We start from the raw sequence: 19,953 nt of genomic DNA on the forward strand, positions 1-19,953 counted from the left end.
CACTAATTCGCGAGTTACTTTTAACTTTAATGTATAAACAAGGTCCCCAAAAACGGGAAATCTTAGTGACGCTGTGTGCGATAACAGGGAATAGATACATTTTCTTACACAATATTTGCATCAACACTCCGCTAAATAATTGTGTCCCTATCTGCTTTAAAAACTACTAGTATATTCGCCACTATTTTTCATAATCTCGAATTCATACTCCCAATCATTGTTCACTATAACTTTAAAATATTTTAATTGGTGTCACACAAGTGCGAAGCTAAAAGAATAGGTAGTTGGCGGAGTGGTGATGCAAATATTGTGGAAGAAACTGTATCTATTCCCTGTTACCGCACAAAGCGTCACTAAGATTTCCCGTTTTTGGGGACCTTGTTTATTTATAACTTGTAATTGAGCAATTGTTTTGCGTTGACAAGTTGTCCGTGACAATATGAGACTTTTATTTCTAATAATTCCTATGCAAAAACAGCATAATTTCAGTATGGATAAAAACTGCTTATTTCTGAACCGATTTTGCTCATATCGGTCTTGAAATTTTCATAAGAACTTGCTGTAACTAATTCCAAAAATTTATGATTGTGCAGTTCTCCAGTTTAGAGTAATAAATAGAAAAGCGAATCCGAGCGCACATTTTTGTCCATAAGTCGAGTAAAAATCAAAATTTTACAAAACCGTCTGCTCAATCTTATTTAAATTGTATAACAATGATCTGTGCCAAATTTCATCAAAATCGGTTAACATTGGTTCTTCAAAATTCTTAAATATCACTTTTTTTTGGGTGGGGTAACTGCTTTCATAGTGAATTTTTGTTGTCTGGTATTTGCGTCACTAAGAAAAAAGAGTAATAAATACATACATGTCGGAAACGGCATGGATAATATTTTTTTATTCTTCACGAACTTACCGATACATTTACAGATTATCCAATTTGCCCAATAACGTAAATTCCCAAATACTTTAATGTTTAGTCTTCGTGGTTTAGTTAAACATTACAAAGCCGAAAGAGTTAATATTTAGTCTTTTACTTATTGAAACAAATGCCATTTTTAATTGACTTATTAAAAAGATGCAATTGTTTTGGTTGTATTTTTTTAGACGTCTTCAACAATTAATTTTCCTGGTGTTAAATATCGCAAAATGCCTTTTATGTATGTATGTGTATATTTGTTTAGGCCTTAGACGTCTATGACGAATTACCTATTAATGGCAATGGAGTTCAAACGAATACCATCAGAAACAATTGCAGTAACTTGTCGGAAGTATGGAGGCTGGAGTTCAAACGTACTTTTATATATGTCATTCGGCTACACTGTAAATAAATTGGTGCAGATTCCCGCCGTGTAACTCTGCTCGGTGTATATTTCACCCACAGCGGAGTGAAGAATTTACACCACTCGCCGTGCATATATGTGGCTACACCGAGAATTTATGTACACCAAATTGTTTGCAGAGTACATGAGAGGTCGTTATACACAACAAATTATATATTCCAATTTTAGAAATTAATTCAACTTACTCTATTCAATCTGCATTGGGAGGATCTTGGCAATATAAAGTGTTGACATGTCATTTTGGTGCAGAGGACCACCCATGTATATATGATGTTGTAAGCAATCCCGACGACGACTGGCATTTTATTCCAGTAAGTGGCACCAACTTCTGGAATATCTATAATCACAACGACCATTACGTCAACAGACGTAACAGCAGCCTTCGCAATACTGGGTAAATGTTTATTGAATTTTGTTTCACAAGAAATGTAACCTAGAGATGTTTCAATATGTAGCATCGAATTAGGGAATGGTGGATTAAATTTGCAAATAGCAAACTTGAAACCTACTGACGTTGCACAACAATGGGAATTAAGAAAATGTTAGACATAGTGAATGCAAATGTTTTCCTCTCTCGAATTTTGGAAAGACAAACAATTTCTTTATACCGTACTTAGACATTAGTTTTTCGTTTGGTTTCTCTTTACAATCATATAAAGCATAATTCTACTATTATTAAATGCTACTTACGGCATTAACCTGTCTGTTAGCAAAATGAGGGTTGTCAGAGTGAAAAAAACTCTGATAAAATCTGATAAATAAATTTTGGTTTAAAAATTCGTTCATAAATTTACACTGATTTTCCACATCGTACATAAATTTTTATTTAATCATACTCCCAAAATTGTATGACTAGGTATGTATTCACTACATACCTAGTCCGGGACCCTCAAACATTAGTAAAACAAACCTACATAACTTTTGTAACTTTAATATTAGAAATTTCAAATTTATTTCATTGGAAAGCCAGTGAGATTTGATATAAGAAACGCCATTTAGTCTTCGAAATTTCCTCCTCGTGCATTAATACAGCGCTGGAGACGAAAAAAAAACAGTCAATGACGGCACGCACGCTTTTTAGGGATAAAGTGTTGCACCCTCTTGTCAACGATTTTTTTGAAACGTCCACACTTATGTGGTGTTTAGAGGAGACATCTGCCTCCAGTTTAGACCACATGGCATAGTCCAGTCAAGCAACGATGAGAGCCTATCCGCAGAAGAAATGCAGTCTGAAAAATGATCTTTTAGCCACTTTTTCGTCATTTTCGCCTTGTGGGCAGATTTTGAGTCCTGCTGGACGATTCCTGGGAGTCCTTTGAATTAGGTTTGATTAAGGGGTTCATAATAGACTTCAAAACGTCTGTTGCATAATTTTTTGCCCTGACCTTTACCCCTTTTTCCACGATATCAGAATGCCACAAAGGTGCCACATAGTTCAGTGATATCAGAATGTGGGGTATTAACCATCACTATTTTTAGAAATCCCAGGGGCAATGGCGACTCAATGGATTATAATTCAAAATTCTTATCTTCAGAAATTTTTTTGGCATGTACTGATACACCATTCTTAATGTGAGATGAAGTTAATATAATATTTCATAAAAAATAGTGGACGAGGCTATCTTGTTTCCGAATGCTTGGAATACGGCATCGGTTTTCCCCATATCAAAACCGTGTCGAACTTTATTTTATAATTTATCTATTTAGACATTCAATTTAAGTGGAACCCTGTCCTAAAATAAATCACGTAAATTCGTATGGATTGGTATGTATTCATTTATAATTATGCACACCACAACTTTGGTCATTTCTATATTATTTTGACACCTTGTTGACACAACATCATTCCTCCATCCCACTTTAGGATGACCATAGTCAGGACGACCTGATCTATGTATTTATAAACTAGGTTAGAAATTCCCTAAAATATTTCTAAATATTAATACCAATCCCAATTTGTACTTGATAGCTAAAATTTATAATAAAGCTTGAAATAGTAAGGTCAAAATTTGTTTTAAATTTTATTTTCAAATATGAAGTAACACAGGATAATATTAAACTTAGGCTTAAAAAGCTGTATTGTGTGATTATTTAAATTATTGCCACAATTTGAACAAGTTTATGAAAACAGTTATGAAGCCAAATTCGCATAATGATGCTCACACAGAGGTACTTAAATCATGAATAACTGTCCATTTTTGAAAGGGGTCAAGATTTACTTTAAATGAAATTATGATTCCAACTTTCTTAAGAGTCTGGTTTACAACTACTCCTAAGGAAAACAAATTTCTCGTACATAAATCAGTACGTTAGAAAATGTCGCAATCAAATCTCATGCGTTGATTTCCTGGAGAACGTATCATTGTATTTGAAGTGCGCACACTTCCAGTTCACGACTTTCTTCCTCAACTCTGAAACCTGGTCACACAAATTTGAACTGAGCTATGGTGTGTCCATTAAAATTTAACTCCGTTTGCCATAAGTAATAAATACGCAAAATCCTCTAATTGTAATATATCGACCAAAACCTTATGTAGATTCGGCTCTAAACCTAAGGGGTTTTCAGAACCTAGCCCTCTACAGACCTGCAGGAAATGCATGCATGCATTTGCTAGAAAAATTCACACTTCGTTCAACTGTGGTTGCCCAAGTAAACGGGAAGGACCTTGATTTTGAGACAGGTAATTTTCAAAGTTTGCGTTTGCAAAAGAGAGAAATGTGTTAATAAATTGGTAGTATAATTGAAGATATCACTGATTGTTGCACATATTTTTATTTGCACTGCTCCCTAGCGAGTAGAAGTCGCCGGGATCCTCACAAAATCCAACAAAACAGAATAAGCTAGCTCAAGGTGTGGGGAGTGGTTATTCAAAATTAAGTATATATGTACGAGTTAGAAGATTAGTACCCTTCAGTCACATAATACAAATGCTATATTACTTCGTCTACGTAAAATGTCTTTGTAGACATTTACGACAAGCCCATATAATATTGGTAATCTAGAAATCCCATTAACTACATGGCGCACGATATTGCTGTACCAAATTTCCTTTACGATGGTTAAAACCGATATTATTACAAACACACCCCACAAAGCGAACAGATTCCTGGCCGATTTAAGTGACACAGGATCAGATTCATGGAAAATAATTTGTTCTCTTGCGTTTGCCATAGCCATAGCACAATATTTATGGTAGCTGGCATTATCTGATATACACTTCTGTTTTGGTGGATTAAACAAATTACTAAATTTAGTCCACCTATCGTGCAATCCAAAACTTAACAGGTATCCGAATTGTCTCTGAAAAATTGGCAGAATGATGTTTCCACTTGCGTGCGCATAACTTATGTGAGTAAAAGGTGTCTCCCCTTTGCTATCAGCAATCAGGCGGGTACCATACGCCTTGAGCACTTTCTTGTACTTTTTAATTGCCCGTGCATCATCCATTACTACGAATGTTTTACTAGTTTCAGTTGATTCACTATTTAAATATGTCGTCACTTTCGTTTGAATATCTTCAAAAAATTTGGTAATCTTATTACCCTTTACAGTTTCTGGAAGGTAGATCAATTTTTTTCATAATCTTCTGGTCACTCTAACCTTGTAGCTTTAATACCGAAAGACTAATTAAAGGAAATGTCCTCCGTTATTGCTGATGATAAACGGTCTAGAAATTAAGTTAGGTATCGTGTGGGATTAGTTAAGTAACGATTTCATTCGTATTTGCCCAAATTCTTGATCTATGAATCATGACATTATGTACTTTCTTTTTTAATACGTAGTAAGTATGCGTAAAAAGACAACTAAAAACGATAAGCTAAACTTTTATAGTTATTTGGAAACATGGATTCAAGTTCTCTGTTAACTACATTTCAATTGCATTTATTGCTTCAAGTATTTGTGTATGTATTTATCTACATCCCTGTATTTAAGGTTTTCCAACAGTTTACTAATTACGAATTTAGAGAAGAAGCATTTGCCCTTCCACAGAATATCGTCGGAAAAATATGACAATAGCAGATGTTCAGATTGAATTTCAGCCCGCTCCCAATGTTATTAAGTGGGCCCGGCCTTTTGACGCGAAGAAATCCTGTGCTATATTGACTTACTTTGCTGACAATACTTATGCTTAATATTTTAAAACGTCAGGACGTGAGCCATAAGAATCCCATACAAGAAAATCCTTCCGTTTAACTAGATGAATCATCGTAGATTCAAGATTAATAATCATTCTCATCGTCTGTTGTACATTCCTCTGCAAATACGAAATTAGTCTGCGAAATTGATACAATTCCATAATTCTGGAAACGAGTTACTGCTTCATCATTAAATATATTTCCCTGTATAGAACATCCAGGTGTGACGGCGTGGTGCAGCTTGAGGAATTGCAGCGATGGAAATTTAGTGTAAAATCTCCCTTCCTGAAAGTCAAATATGGCAAAGATTTGAAATAAATTGTGCAAGAAAACCTTTAAATTTGCACCTCGAAAATTTCCTGCAGTCCGAAAATGTCCAGCATTTCTGGCGACGGATAGTCTGAAACAGAACCACGATACGAATTTACCACTGTCATCGCAAGAATTTTCAGTTTTGGGAAAATATCTGACGTCCTAATTTTGCCCAAGTTTACTCCTTCGTCATAGTCTTCGTCATCATCATCGAAGTTAATTTTCCATTTGAAGGATAATTGTAAACTTTCCAAGGTCAAGCTATGCTTAGCCAGGATTTCTTCTAGTTCTGCATAACCATCATCAATTCCGCTGTAGAAATTGCATCGTATCCTTAGATGTAAATGTTTCAAGGGGGTCGAAAGTTTTTTCAGGGATCCGATATTCTGGTAAATTCAATAAGTAATTTTAGCATTTATGCTATACAAAAGAAATCTCTTTCAACTTTTGAACTTGAACTCACTTCTAGGAGGACGGATTTTTCGCATCGAATATCCGTCAATTTATCAAACTGGTCCAAATTTTGAACAATACGATCCATCACAGTTGGGAAAACATCACGATAACATCTGGACGTAAATTGAAGTTTTTGCAAATTTGTGAAAAATAAGACGGTATCTTCAACTTGAGCCGAGTTTATTTCAATACTGGTACAAGTACTGAATTTAGTCTCTAGATATCAAACAAAAAGAAATGTAGAAACCTAAGAAAGTGTAGAATATCTGGGTAAAACGAAAAATCTGGATGATACATAAGTAGGTAATCGTTATGATTTAGCATTGTTTGCAAAGTTTCTAATTTAATAAATACGAATCACTTAGTTTTAAAAAAATAAAAATTAATTTAAAAAAATTATCACCAGAAAATTAAAAATTCACTTACCGGGAGGAAAGGCATCAAGTACCAATTCCGGTTCCGGCTCGTAATAATCGTCATTAAAACAAGATCTCATCTTCAAACCCATAGTAACATTAGAACAATTATTTATTGCACTGGTCACCATGGCAGCCCCGTCACCTGACACGCACAGTAAAATAATTATGGCCAGGCTTTTCATTTGCACAATTGACAATCGCACAAAATCCCAAATTTAGGCCAGGAATGCATTGGGCTTATCCATAAATTATGTAACGGCTGAGGTGGGTGTGGGGATTAAAGTTTTGCGTCACAGGTCAACTTGCACCACATGTTAAAAAGGGCTGTAACGCGTGACAAGAGGGGAGGGGGGGGTCTAAAAAATCGGCATTTTTGCGTGACATAATTTATGGACGTTCCCTTATTTAAATAATTATTTTCCAATACACCAGAAAAAAAATAACACTTATAAAGTAGCTAACCAAAAAGTAATTACTTTTACACATGTGAAGAATTAAGTCTTGATTAGTCTTTAAAAAGCACTAATTGTGATGTCAATTGCAATTTTCATCATTTTCGCCACTGTTCTATGAGTCAGAATTTATATGTTACTCGTGTATGACATCAACATCAAGTTAAACGATGCAACAAATAAATATTAACTTCGGTTATACGATTTTGTGCGGGTGTCAGTTATGCAAATGAGGGATCTGGCCAGAATAATTTTACCATATCTCTGCTCGTTATCTGTTTTGCCAAACTCAAAGTTAATCCGTAGTGAGCCGTCTGGGCGTCGCATAATTTCGATAAGTTGAGCCAAGTCTGTGAATTGAATGTGTTTATATATTTAATATATATAAAACTTAAGTCTGTATTTATATATACAATTTTTGGCTACGTTTTAACGAAGTTTCCCTCTGAATTGCATATTGCTCTGATGCTCTCCATGCACCAACGTAATGGACTTTGAAATGTTTAAATTTCTGGAAATAATCAGAAACCTCGTCCCCGAATGCCTGGCCCATTTCAACCTCCCACATAGGAAGACTTCTGTGTTGTGCTTGTAGGTACCCTCGTAGGGTAATATATGGAACAATTGTTGTCTTGGTTAAGTTTTCTGAATAATTTAGACCAAGTGCTATGGAAACCTGTAAAAGTAAAAGAACAACAAGGCTTTTGCTAATTTTAAGATTTGTTACCAAAAAATTCAATTTTTCACCTCAAAATATAAAATTCATACATTTTCATTATTATTTATCTGTATGAATTGTCTAAATTATAAAAGTTTCTTATTACCAGACTTTTATTCACAAATTGCTTTTCAGAGAGAGAATTCCACTTATTGTCCACTAGTCGAACTTGCTTAAGATTGTTAAAGTCCAAGTAGGAGAAAATGGTTCTTAGAACCTAAATATGTAAAATATTATTCCGACAAATATTTCCTATCAGTAATTATCAGTATGTTAATTAGTTAAACTTTTTTTAACTACCACATCATTTTGCATAGCTGCGTGACACTCCATGGTTAGTATCTATGTAAAACAAATATGTATGGCTTTAATTTTTAACGGTTATGATAAACTGCAGAAAGTATTTCCTTTAATTTCGTTCAAATAATTTGACAAAGTATACTTACATATGGTAGAATAGTTAATTACTTGCAGAAACTACGGGTCGTATTCACGAAACACACAGTTTTATTCTGACTGAAGTTATCATCTTGCATAGATAAAAACAGAATATTAGTACGTATGTATGTATGTATTACTGTATAGATACAAAAGAAAAATTATCAGTAATTATGACTCAGAACTAACCAGTAACTGGGTTTATTTATTTAAAATTGCGATAAGAGGTATTTACTAATCTATTGTAGTTAGTATGTCAAATAGATAAAGCTGTCATAACTGTGTTTAACAATGTTCATATTGTGAGCATTCCCCCGTTCGTGGGAGGACCAATGAATGTTTCCAGAGAAAACAGCGGAATATGTGTGTGTGTGAAGCCCAGATGATGTAAGAAAAACTACAAGTCCATGAGATAATGAACCGAGGCGTGATGAGACAATATATTTATTTTGGTAATGGAAGATGTGCCTTATTAACCGTTCTTCATCTCTTTAACGCCCACTTCATAATAATCTTTCCATTCTCTTTCCATCCTCAATCACCCAATTTCATTACAAAATATGCCATAATCTAGCCTACATTAATGCCATACAATTATTTAGCTACAGTAAATGAAGAGGCCAAGAAGTTGTCGTCAACTCAAAATGTAGACACAAACAATGTTTCTATTTTTTGCACTCTCTCAGTGCATGGTCGGGTTGGAGTGGAAGGATAGTTGACACCATCTCACTTCATCCTTTCCACGATGCATTCATGATGCGATGGGAATGCCACACGATATGTAGACAGGATTAATGAGTAAATATTTCTGATAAGTGTTTATCAAGGTTTCACAAAAGGGGCCACATCATGAGTTTTTTAGCATGTTAACAATTTTATACAATTCACGCAATTCGGGAAATACGGCAAGATTCAGGTAAAACGTGACAATAAACGACATGATATTAAGATTTGATATAAAATTTTATATCAAATATGATACATTAATTTATCATATTTGATTAAATTAATTAAGCACTTATATGGTGTATGTTATGTAGTTATGTTGACATATGCGTATGTATATAAGATGAATTTGGCCATATTGGGTGTCGTCCAAAAGACGTGATTGAGGATGAGTAAATTACGCGGGTGACGTGTCGATTTGGCGAGAAATGAGACGGGACAATCAATTTAAGGCAATGGTAGAAAATAACCGGAGGAAGATGTGGGCGCGCCTCCAGGGACATTTCCGGTTGGTTTCACCTCTTTGTTACATTTCGTTTGCAACGATTTATTATTTATCTAAATCCGACGTTCTGATTAAACAAATTCGATTTGGTTTATTTTACTTCAGCAGATCACCGGTTCATAAGATAAGAGCATGTTTTATGGATTTATGTATCTGTGGCGACCCGATAACACAAATAAATGCATATTTGAGCTTCCCATTGGAATGCATGCGATTACTTTTATATCAACTCACACAACTAATTTGTGCAGTCCTAATTTTGTAAGAAATTGCAATTGTTTCCAGTGTGATCCCAATAAATAGAAATTGCAAATGTCTTCCGACCCAATTTCCACACAGCCATGTTCCCAACAACCACTCCAGTTACTTAATCGTATCTGCGAACCCCCATACCTTCACCGCCTATTGGGTCAATTGGGCTCATTTTATATTAAACGATCCGGTAAATAATTTTGTGCATATTTTTTTTATTTTATTAAAATTTGATTTCTTTATATTGAATCTAGGGCACGCCACGAGTTACGCGTGTGGCGAGGACAAACAAAAAATATTCTCCTACAGTGAGAAGGTCCATATAAATCGAGTGCACGCCCTGTCAGCCACGATGATGTTCACGAACAACGATGGGATCGAATTTATCACAATGACCTATGACTTTGCGGTAAACACAAAAATTGTGTACTTCATTTTTATACGAGGTATAAACTACCAATTGCAGGGCGGAAAAATTCGGACTGTGGACGCTCACCTTGGAGTGCTAAATCCGGCAGGTTGCTGCGAGGCGGGGCCCTTTATCACAACAGGGGCAGGGTGTGGCTGTTGTGGCAGACAAACTTTTGTCGCGATCCCTACACGGGGTGGGATAGTGACGATGAAACCGAGAAAAGTTGGTTGCCGGGGGTGCTGTTTGTTTGCGTGTTGTTGTAGTGGGTCGCCCTCTTACGATATATTAGTTAATGGGGACAAGGTGGGTTCGCTGAGTCGTGATGGCGGAGATGATGCGCTTCGCGTCACATTCCCACCCAGTGAAACTTCCGAATTGAAAGGGATCATCGTCGTGTTATCGTTCACTGTGGTGAGATTTCCAACGATAAATTAGAATGAGTTAGATACAATGTTCAGAAATGCTTGTAATCTTATTTGGGCTGGTTTTAGTTCAATCTCTATTGGTAGAAGGACGACGCTACACACACAGGAGCTGGATTAGTCGAACTCTACATCTCGACAAGATTCAACAAGAAGAAAAAACTATCAACTGTCAAAAAATTATCAAATTTGGGTAATGATGAATCTGTTAATATATTCAACTCGGAGATGTTGTCACAATACAATAAATTTAGTAAAATCTACTGCAACTCGAGACAAATTTACTTATATAAGGTAAACACAATTTTGGGTGATGCAACAGTTGGTCTGGTTACCAACCTTAATATTTATACGCCCAGGTGCAAAGTTTTCATATACAAGGATGCATATGAGTCATACTTATAAGGTTGGGCTGATTTTACCCAAACCTAGATTTTTACCCAAATTTTCTTTACTATGAACCCTTCAGTGTTCATAAAATGTTGGAAGGGATTTAGAAGGCTAACTAATTTCGTTATTCTCTCAAAAACGGAAATCTCGAATTACGAATGAATCAATACATTTAAATGGTCGTGGACGTTGAAATGATTCTACGATTCTACGCTTTACATATGTCCAGGAATTGTCGTAGATTGTATGCAAAGTGAGCATCAGGCGGATTATTTCTGTAAATCCAATCACATTACGATAAAAGAATCCGATAAGCTGTATTATCTGTAAACGCAAGTAGCCAGAAACTGCTTGATGATATATATGATCATCAGGCTTAACTATGTGCTTATCTTCTTTCTAAATTCCATGCGATTTATTAATATACCTGTAAATGGATGTCTACTATCCGGGCACCCAATACTTGTTAGATACCACCATTCAACCCAAATAACAGTATCTATATAACCCTTCCAACGCAATCTGTATTTTTTATTGGCACGCCTATAGTAACCAGTGTACAATCGGTATCGTAGCAGAAACCACAATACAAATATTTTGTTCAGTGTCGCATCCTAACAAATTACTTTTCAAATGTCTTCCAAGGAAATTTATATGCAGTCGATTTCTCAAGAAGACCAACTACTCAATCATGTCCTGCATCTACCAACCCATCCTCTCATCGTGTTGGATGACGAATTGGGAGCATTTTATATTAAAAGATCCGGTAAAAAGTTTTTTCAAAGCTCATTCATTTAAAGCTTTGAAAAGAACATTCATTCCTAATTCACTCACTCGTAATTTGTAAAAAAAATGTTTATCAATGATTCAGTACTTATTAATTATTCACCATTCGTTCATTATTTATTTTAAAAATTCTCAACTTTCCCTGTGTATTATGTATGGTCGATGTAAAAAATTAGAGCTTTAAAAAAAATCTTATGTGTGTTGTTACCTTAATTTTCAAGGAGTTTGGTCATATTTTCAAAATCTGGGAATACCGAATTGACGTAATTGTACAAATTTTCTAAAACAGTTCAATTTTTTTAAATCGGTCAACAATTGAGGTCGCAATGAAAATTTTAACATTCGCATTTTACGTAGAAAAAAAACTCAAAGATTGAAAGGAAAGATTGAAACAAAGATTTTTACATCGACCATAACAATCGATTAAAAAATGAATGATGAAAGAAATATTCATGCATTATTCATTTATTTTAAAATCAGAATAAAATATTTGTTCAATATTCATTAAATTTTCGAATATTGAATGAATAATTTATTTATTCATCATTAACTGAATGAATGTTAACATGTATGCCAACTTACACCTATGGTTTACCAGGACCGACAACGAGGTACGCGTCTGATGCCGAGGACCACCAAATGTTTTCCTACAGTGAACAAGTAGTTGCGAACCTTGACATCGCACGAGCTATCACGATGATGTTTACGGACAACAAAGGCATCGAGTTTGTCACGGCGACCTATGATTTGTCGGTAACACTAAAAATTTAGCAGTACTCTTTTAAATTGTCAAAATTCTGTAAAGTTTTTTTTTGCAAAAAGGGCAGCAATATTCGGAGTGGGAGCACTTCACTGGGCGTGTTCGCTTCAAGGTATCGCCACACGCCTCTGCCATACACCGCATTGGGAAGAAATTGGGCTTTTTGCGGTGCGCAGACTCTTACCGTGAATATCACGGGAGGTGGAACTGTGACAATGAAAAAGGTTAAAGTTTCTTGCTGGGGATGCTGTTTTTTTGCCTGTTGTTGCAGAGGGTCTTACGAGATATTAGTTAATGGGGAGAAGGTCGGGTCATGGGGTCGTGATGGGGAAGGGGATGCACCTCTCGTCACGTTCTCGCCAACGTTAGACCCCAGATTGAAAGGAATCATTATCGTGCTATCGTTCATTTTGGTGAGACATATTTAAATAATGAGAATATAAAGTAGAGGAGGTAACTAAATAATGGGGCTATCTCTTTTTTAGTTCAATATCCACTATTAAAAATGTCGGCGATCTGGCAGCCCATCTATTGAATTACATATTATTTAATTACTGTAATTAAACATACGAATAGGAAAATGTCAACATCTGCGGATTTCACATCAGGATTATCTAAAAAATATGTCAGTAATTAATTAAATACTTTAATAAACCGTTACAATGAATGTAACTAAGTGGTGAAAATAGTGTGCTATCCGTCAACCTGAACACAGTTTCGTCATTCTAATTCTTAGATTCTGGAAGGCAGTGGTCATGGAGTTGATATCGATATGGAACGCTGTAATATTGGGATGCTGTTTCCTCACACTCGCATGTGGCAAGGGATTCACAGCACACAGACCCGAATAAATTTTTGCATTGGTCAGTAAATGGAAGGCAATTCTCATGCAACTCTGTTAAATATTGAACACAATTTGGGGGGTTTGGGTTTTAAAAGTAGTAGAATCGTAGTTTGCGAACCACAGGCTGTGGTTCAAGCATTAATCCGTCAGATACATAATCACAAGACTTAGTTATAACAAATTTATTACAACATATTGAACATAATTAATTATAAGTTGTCAATTAATATATGTATAAATATTCAAAGTAAATCACGGGTTCCGAGGAATTTTCGTTTACGCATAAAAAAAGTAAGAAGAACTAACTAATAATAACCAAATTCAAGTTAATCAGGCTACTAAAATGAACCCGGAGCGAAGTAACAGCGTAACTCACATTTGTGTTAGCTGATACCAAAACCCGAGTAATGTTTTAACTTTTTGGGCTCGCAACCCCACACAGCGTCGTGCATCTCCACACCACTCCACGGGTTTAGTTTTACTCGGCATTGGATTATCGGTTATAAAAGTGTATCAGTAAGATATCTTATAAGATCATATAAATATCCTAAATTAGCAGATAAACGTTTCCTTCTAGTGTCATAGTGAGTTTTAAGTCTCAGTGAGGAGTCCAGTTCCAACTCACAAGTATTTTAAGCAAGTCACTTGTTCAATGTCGTGACCATTGTTTAGAAAGGGAGCAGGAATTGTATCATTACGTTTATGAAATATCTGGTATTTGGTCCTATCATTTTTATATAAGTGACATGGAACTCAAAATACGCTAAAGTTTTTACAATGAAATACTCTCGCACCTTGCCCTAAAGTTATGTACGTCTGCACCTACATCTAAACTTGCTATACCTTAGTGATGTCCATCTTATATAAATTGCAGTTTTCGTAATGCTAGAAGATTCCTTTCCAAACATAAGCAGTGCCCCACACAGCAGGCTAAAGAATAAAACGTAACAATAGTTTAACGATTCCTTGGTAACTTCCGAAAAAACCAACAGGGCGTGAATACGCTTTTTCATGTGAAACCACCTTTGAACGAGAATCTTACGAAAGGTATCTAGTTTTTCAACATTTTTCAAGAAATAATAATATTCCCTGTCCAGTAATAAATCACTTCGATCCTGCCAGACGGCTATTACTCCACTCTGTTCTAGCCATTATATACCAGTAAGGAAATCGGAGGACAAAAAATACTTCCTGATTAGCCAGATACGCTTGTCAAAAAATGGAGTTTCTTCCCTTCCCATAATCGTGATGTGAGTTCTTGTCGAATCCACACACCACACTACTGCCCGCAGCCGATCTAGGGTATCCATAAATTCCATAGAATCTCCCAACGGATGTTCACATTGTCCAGCGTCACAGCTTACTTTGGCCCTGCTAGTAAATGCATTTACGAAGTCTATTGTGGGTTGCGTCGTAAGAAAAATTCTACCTATAATTTTCTTCAGTTTGGTAACTACGACTAAATCTTCAGCCCAACTAGATACAACTTCGTTTATCTTATAGACGAGATTGCTTTGATCCCCGTTTTTAGTTGGGTATGACGCTTGTGTTGTAATTACTAGAGGGGAATTCGCCAGATCCTGTAACGTCAATGGAACTGTTGGCCTCACCAATGTTGTTACGGAAGTAGCCAAATCTCCGATAAAGTGAACCCAATACCATCATTAGCAGCATAAATAACGCGGCCCAAGTACAGTTGTTCCAATTTCTGCCTAACGCTATTATGGTTCATGTAATAAAATTAGAGCTTTTTTCCAAAAAATCTTATGTGTTTTGTGACCTTAATTTCTTGTGGGTGTGGTCATATTTAAAAAATTTGGGAATAGGAAATGAACCAAATTTTCTGAGGTTTCTAAAACAGTTTAAATTTTTGAAATCGGTCAAAAATTGAGGTCACAGTGAGAATTTTAACATACCCGTTTTTTGAAAAAAAAACCTAATATTTTTACATGTACCATACTCGACTGCAACCTTGGTATAAGAGAGTTATCGCGAGACAGACGGACAGACGGACGGACGGACAACACGGGTACATAAGCCCTGGGTCGGGCTAAAAAGCTACACTATATTCATTCTCTCACCCAAAAACCAGTTTGTGCTTTTTTTTGTGAAATCCAGTGAAATCGATACGACCTAGGTTTGCACTTGTGGCTCATTTTGTCTCTAAATTTACTAAATACTCGCGGGCAACAGTCTAATATATTCATTTTTAAGCATTCCGGCTGGAAAGTCACCTAAGAATAAATATGTCCATGCGGAAAGTTGGGTTTGGTTGACCAAAAGTTACGCAAAGTGGTTCCCCTGGTAGTCCATTACTAAGGGGTGAAACCCCTTTCTGGTGTTGCCTTGTCTGTCCGTCCGTCTGTCCGTTACGGACAGACGGACGGACAGTCCGTATGCACGATAATTTTTGAACGGATACGAATTAGGACATCCAACGTGTTTGTTTGGTCAAGGCGCAGGTGAGATTCGATGGAGGTCATAGGTCTCGTCATTACGTCGCCAAGAAGGTCATGACCGTGTTTTTAGAGGTTGATCGTCATGTGGGGTATCAAATTTGAAGGAAATATAACCCAGAAGTCAATGGCGTCAACGTCTCTGACCTTACAGATACCTTGTGGGGGAGGTCAAAAGTCAAACAAATGAATTTCACCGTATGGGTCTATCGAAAGCCATTGTCGAATGGGTTCAAATTACGCGGGTGCCATGTCGATATGGAGCGAAGTGTGAAGGGGCAATTTGAGAGGTTGGGAATTAAAACTGGGCAAAAAAGCAAACCTGGCTTCCCATTACAAACTCTAAAACAAGTTATGCAGTAAAACCGCGGAAAAGAATCCATTTTTTCATTACATGAGGAATTTTTAACGAAATTGATCATAAATTTTGTAGAATATAAATTTCGAAAAAAATTTCATACAGTGAACTCCACATGACCATCTGGAATACGATTTTATAAAGATTGGGTCGAAAAAGCGTGTCGTCTATGCTCCACCCGTTTGAGGCTGACGCTGTCCTGAATGGACGTTTTTAATTTTCCTGGATTAAGGAAGCATTATATCAAAAAACCTCATCAGGCACTTATTGTGCCCAAATAGGTTGTGAATGTTATTGTGCTAACCGTTTTTATATACCGTGCACCCTGACCATTTGAGAACGTTTTTAGTGTCCCCAGGACCATATGACACATGACACAGAAAGGTGAATAGGGCAATAACTAAACAAAATTTCAAAAAACCGTGTGCGTACCCTATCCCTAGAAATTGAAGGGGCTTCTAATGCTTTTTACCGCATCTCTCTATCTTGTAAGGGCTACCCACACGGACTATTCAAATTTAACGTTGGAGTGAGTGACGACATACCATATGTTACACATATACCTTTTTTAGATTTAGATTTATTCATCAGTAAAGAGCAACAATACATCATAAAGATTCATCGACGGGCTCGCTTAGTCATCAATTAAGTATAGATTTGAAAGATTAACATATAGATAAAAAATGGAAGGTATAGTTAGGAATATATATAACAAGTAATATATTTTTAAAATCAGTTTAGGGCAATTTTCATGGATCATTGCTAACATATTTTGAAAACGGTTGTTCATTTTCTCGAAATCTAGAATTTAGTAAATCGACAATAGCTGGTAAAGTGGAATTCTGGTAACATACCCTATTACATTTGAACGGAACAAAAAAGTTTTTCTTTTTAAGTCTAGAATTGTTGGAATTAAAATCGGGCAGCCAGTTTCTATATTTGGGATTATTAAGTAAATTTAAACCAAATTTGAATAATTGATTCTCTCTACGCTTATCTAGAAGGTGTAGACCATACTTATCGAGAAGCTCAATATATTCTACAGAGAATATTTTGACTCTTCTTCCAAATATGATTTTTAAAACACGGCACTGGATCTTTTCTAAATCTTCCATTTGTTGGGTTGTGAGTGCATGTCCCCATACAGGCGATGCATATTCCAGTACTGGGATGATGGAGGATTTATAGAACGCCACCAGCTCGATTGGTTGGAATCCGAGCTTTTTCATAGCTTTTAGTGCCCAAAAGCGTTTCGACGCATTGGACACCATGCTAATAACCTGGTCATCCCATGTTAATTTGTTGTTGATAATAACCCCAAGCACTTTCATTTGTTGTTGTTGTGGCACTGTTTCTCCTAAGAGATTGAAATGCCAGTGGTCACTGGGTTTAGTTCTCGAAAAGTCACATTTGACTATCACCGTTTTCTTCACATTTAGGCTCATCTTTATATTTCGGGTTGCTTCATGTAGTAGGTCGGTAGTGGTGAGGTCATCAGGGGTAGATTCAATGGCTGCTGCTGTCGCATCATCCACAAACCCACACACATGGAGGCGAGACAGATTAGCCACTTGTTGGAGTTGTTTCAGGAATGGGTCGAAAACGACAATAAACGTAAGGGGTCCGTTCAGGGTCCCTTGTGCCAGACCACGAGTCATACGCCGGAAGCTTCATGCAGCATGAAAGTAAATGGGCAAAAATGGAACAAGATTTTAGTTTTATCTTGAAGTTCTAATAACTAAATATTTTGAGCATATTACATTGTATTCGAAAGCTCGCCACCATCGACGGGTAAATATTTTGAAATTCTAGGTAAATACGAATATGAAGGAATTTCCGTGAAGGATCTTTGTGGTCAGATTTTTCATAGGTATTCAAGGGTTTTTAACAATCTGTTCAGCTAATGGGGATCCAGGTTTGCTTTTTTGCTCAGTATATTTTGCAGTTTTTGCACTAACAATCCGCTAAAAATGCATATTTACATGTAAAGTTAAAATTTAGCTTCAAGATTAGGTACATAAAAATTTACCCGATTTTGCATTGTGCAAAAAAAATAGCAAAAAAGAGCAAATATGTTTTATTTTTAATTACTGGTAGGTTTGAATTCATTAAGTTTCCATAATAACTAGATTGTTTAATATTCTTGATTTTCTGACAAGGGACACTTGCAACCTGTCCATCGAATCCAAGGTTCCCATTTATACCAAACTGTTCAGTATATATGGGACTTTTCCCCTAAAGTGAAGAAATTTCCGTATAAAACTAACTTTTCGTCACGGTGTGACGATATTTGTGACGAGCGGTGGACGATTGGGGAGAGGTAGTGAATTGGAGGAGAAAAAAGTGCAGTGAGTGACCCCGGTAGTCACTCACCGCTCGTCACAGATATCTTCACACCGTGAGGAAAAGTTAGTTTTACACGGAAATTTCTTCACTTTTAGAGAAAAATCGCATACATATACTGCACAGTTTGGTATAAGTGGGAACCCTGGATTCGATGGACAGGTCGGAAGTATCCCTTGTGAGTCAATTAAAGCTTTAGTTGCAGTTCAGATTGAGGAAGCACTTTCTTTACGACAAACTGGACAGAGCGACAAAATAGTGATGAGTAATCCTCAACTCCAACAATCCAATTTTTTGTAGGGACAAATGATAACCGATCGATGCAGTCTCTCCAGCATTAGCTTAATTATTTATGGTAAGTAGTTAATTAATTAAATTATTTAGTATAACGATAAATTCTCAGTAATATTTTTTTCTTGCAGCCCGGTGAAGCCGCAAATATCCAGTGATACATTTGAAGGTAAAAGGTAAGTAATGTTATGAATGATGTACTGGAGTATAATTAAGTTTGTTTAATACGTTTAATCTTCAATTAATAAGGTTATTAAACTACAATGCAGATCAAGATTAAGAAGATGCCTCCCCGTGCCCATAATCTGCCTCCTCCTCCTTTGCCAGAAATCTCTACTTCGTCCCCTCTGATAATCCTACCCCCCCCCCCACAATATGGCTTATTACATTTTCTCCACTATTTATTCAAATGTATGTATTTTATTTGTTCAAACTTTTTCAACCATAGCCAATAAAGTTACAAATCTAAATTTAAATCTAAATTAACTAAAATAGTCCCACCGTAACATACTTTCATGCTCATAACAATAATTTTTGACTACTGCTAGTGACACAAGTAATGGTGACATAAGAGTGACATCGTATTGGTGACAATACTACGTATACAAAGAGGACTCTGAGATCGATTTCAACTTGCGATATTTTAGGCTCAAGTGGGGACTTCAAGTTGAAATTCATAACAGATGTACACAATACTATGTATCAAAATTGTTCATAACAAATTTTAGGTCAATAGCATAATAAACAAGGTCCCAGAAAAGGGGAAATCTTAGTGAGGATTGGCACAATTACAATATTGAATACATTTTGGTTGGAGAATGCTTGCGTTACCGCTCTCTGACCATTTACCTGGATATACGAAACATTATCTTGCAATTCATCATTTACTTAAGTATAGCCGGTTCGAAACCTCAGAATCCAAAATTTTTTCTTGACAATTATTGAATGTTTACTAATAAATGATATCTCAGAAAAAATTTATATCCTCAGTTCATATAAAGTTATTCGTATATCCAATGATAGTTCAAGAGCAGTGATGCAAACATTCTGCAACCAAAATGTATTTAATATTGTAATTGTGCCAATCCTCACTAAGATTTTCCCTTTTCTGGGACCTTGTTTATTTAATACTTGTA

The 19,953-nt window shown here is 36.0% G+C and overlaps 4 protein-coding genes across 8 annotated transcripts; 2 read left to right on the forward strand and 2 right to left on the reverse strand.

Annotated features, from left to right (window-relative positions):
- Positions 1-5,195: 5,195 nt before the first annotated feature.
- On the reverse strand, positions 5,196-8,379 carry LOC110862753. Of its 3 annotated transcripts, XM_035845839.1 has the most exons (10): positions 8,281-8,379; positions 8,135-8,176; positions 7,941-8,051; positions 7,543-7,792; positions 7,374-7,466; positions 6,672-6,806; positions 6,253-6,461; positions 5,949-6,175; positions 5,823-5,877; positions 5,196-5,762 (listed from the first exon to the last, which is right to left on the reverse strand). In XM_035845839.1, the coding sequence occupies exons 2-10, from the start codon at positions 8,165-8,167 to the stop codon at positions 5,562-5,564; spliced, it is 1,314 nt and encodes a 437-aa protein (XP_035701732.1). In that variant the 5' UTR covers positions 8,168-8,176; positions 8,281-8,379; the 3' UTR covers positions 5,196-5,561. The 3 variants fall into 3 exon arrangements, with proteins under 3 accessions (XP_035701732.1, XP_035701731.1, XP_021967660.1); XM_035845838.1 differs by having other exon boundaries at positions 5,196-5,877; XM_022111968.2 differs by having other exon boundaries at positions 5,825-6,175; positions 8,281-8,378.
- A 1,295-nt stretch (positions 8,380-9,674) lies between these two features.
- LOC110862762 lies at positions 9,675-10,852 on the forward strand. Of its 2 annotated transcripts, XM_022111976.2 has the most exons (4): positions 9,680-9,945; positions 10,010-10,164; positions 10,222-10,578; positions 10,659-10,852. In XM_022111976.2, the coding sequence occupies exons 1-4, from the start codon at positions 9,816-9,818 to the stop codon at positions 10,674-10,676; spliced, it is 660 nt and encodes a 219-aa protein (XP_021967668.1). In that variant the 5' UTR covers positions 9,680-9,815; the 3' UTR covers positions 10,677-10,852. The 2 variants fall into 2 exon arrangements, with proteins under 2 accessions (XP_021967667.1, XP_021967668.1); XM_022111975.2 differs by having other exon boundaries at positions 9,675-9,945; positions 10,010-10,578.
- A 295-nt stretch (positions 10,853-11,147) lies between these two features.
- On the forward strand, positions 11,148-13,548 carry LOC118433666. Of its 2 annotated transcripts, XR_004833504.1 has the most exons (5): positions 11,148-11,745; positions 12,364-12,518; positions 12,588-12,938; positions 13,011-13,150; positions 13,262-13,548. XR_004833504.1 is itself a non-coding variant. In XM_035845836.1 (4 exons), the coding sequence occupies exons 1-4, from the start codon at positions 11,613-11,615 to the stop codon at positions 13,026-13,028; spliced, it is 657 nt and encodes a 218-aa protein (XP_035701729.1). In that variant the 5' UTR covers positions 11,148-11,612; the 3' UTR covers positions 13,029-13,206. The 2 variants fall into 2 exon arrangements, 1 of the variants encoding a protein (XP_035701729.1); XM_035845836.1 differs by lacking the exon at positions 13,262-13,548 and having other exon boundaries at positions 13,011-13,206.
- A 3,384-nt stretch (positions 13,549-16,932) lies between these two features.
- On the reverse strand, positions 16,933-17,841 carry LOC110862748. The gene has a single exon (XM_022111964.1). The coding sequence runs from the start codon at positions 17,839-17,841 to the stop codon at positions 16,933-16,935; it is 909 nt and encodes a 302-aa protein (XP_021967656.1).
- Positions 17,842-19,953: the final 2,112 nt, after the last annotated feature.

The sequence above is a fragment of the Folsomia candida genome, unplaced genomic scaffold, assembly GCF_002217175.1.
Source record: "Folsomia candida strain VU population unplaced genomic scaffold, ASM221717v1 Fcan01_Sc067, whole genome shotgun sequence".
NCBI lineage: Eukaryota > Metazoa > Arthropoda > Collembola > Entomobryomorpha > Isotomidae > Folsomia > Folsomia candida.

Excerpts from the sequence above, each read along its gene's own strand:
- LOC110862753 (XM_022111968.2), bottom strand. The coding sequence starts at position 8,167 with ATGGAGTGTCACGCAGCTATGCAAAATGATGTG. Across the intron at positions 7,793-7,940 it reads AATTTGTGAATAAAAGTCTG|GTTTCCATAGCACTTGGTCT; the intron begins GTAATAAGAAAC and ends TTACTTTTACAG. Across the intron at positions 6,462-6,671 it reads ACTTGATGCCTTTCCTCCCG|AGACTAAATTCAGTACTTGT; the intron begins GTAAGTGAATTT and ends TTTGATATCTAG.
- LOC110862762 (XM_022111975.2), top strand. The coding sequence starts at position 9,816 with ATGTCTTCCGACCCAATTTCCACACAGCCATGTTCCCAACAACCACTC. Across the intron at positions 9,946-10,009 it reads ATTTTATATTAAACGATCCG|GGCACGCCACGAGTTACGCG; the intron begins GTAAATAATTTT and ends TATTGAATCTAG.
- LOC118433666 (XM_035845836.1), top strand. The coding sequence starts at position 11,613 with ATGTCTTCCAAGGAAATTTATATGCAGTCGATTTCTCAAGAAGACCAA. Across the intron at positions 11,746-12,363 it reads ATTTTATATTAAAAGATCCG|GACCGACAACGAGGTACGCG; the intron begins GTAAAAAGTTTT and ends ATGGTTTACCAG. Across the intron at positions 12,519-12,587 it reads CGGCGACCTATGATTTGTCG|GGCAGCAATATTCGGAGTGG; the intron begins GTAACACTAAAA and ends TTTTGCAAAAAG.
- LOC110862748 (XM_022111964.1), bottom strand. The coding sequence starts at position 17,841 with ATGACTCGTGGTCTGGCACAAGGGACCCTGAACGGACCCCTTACGTTT.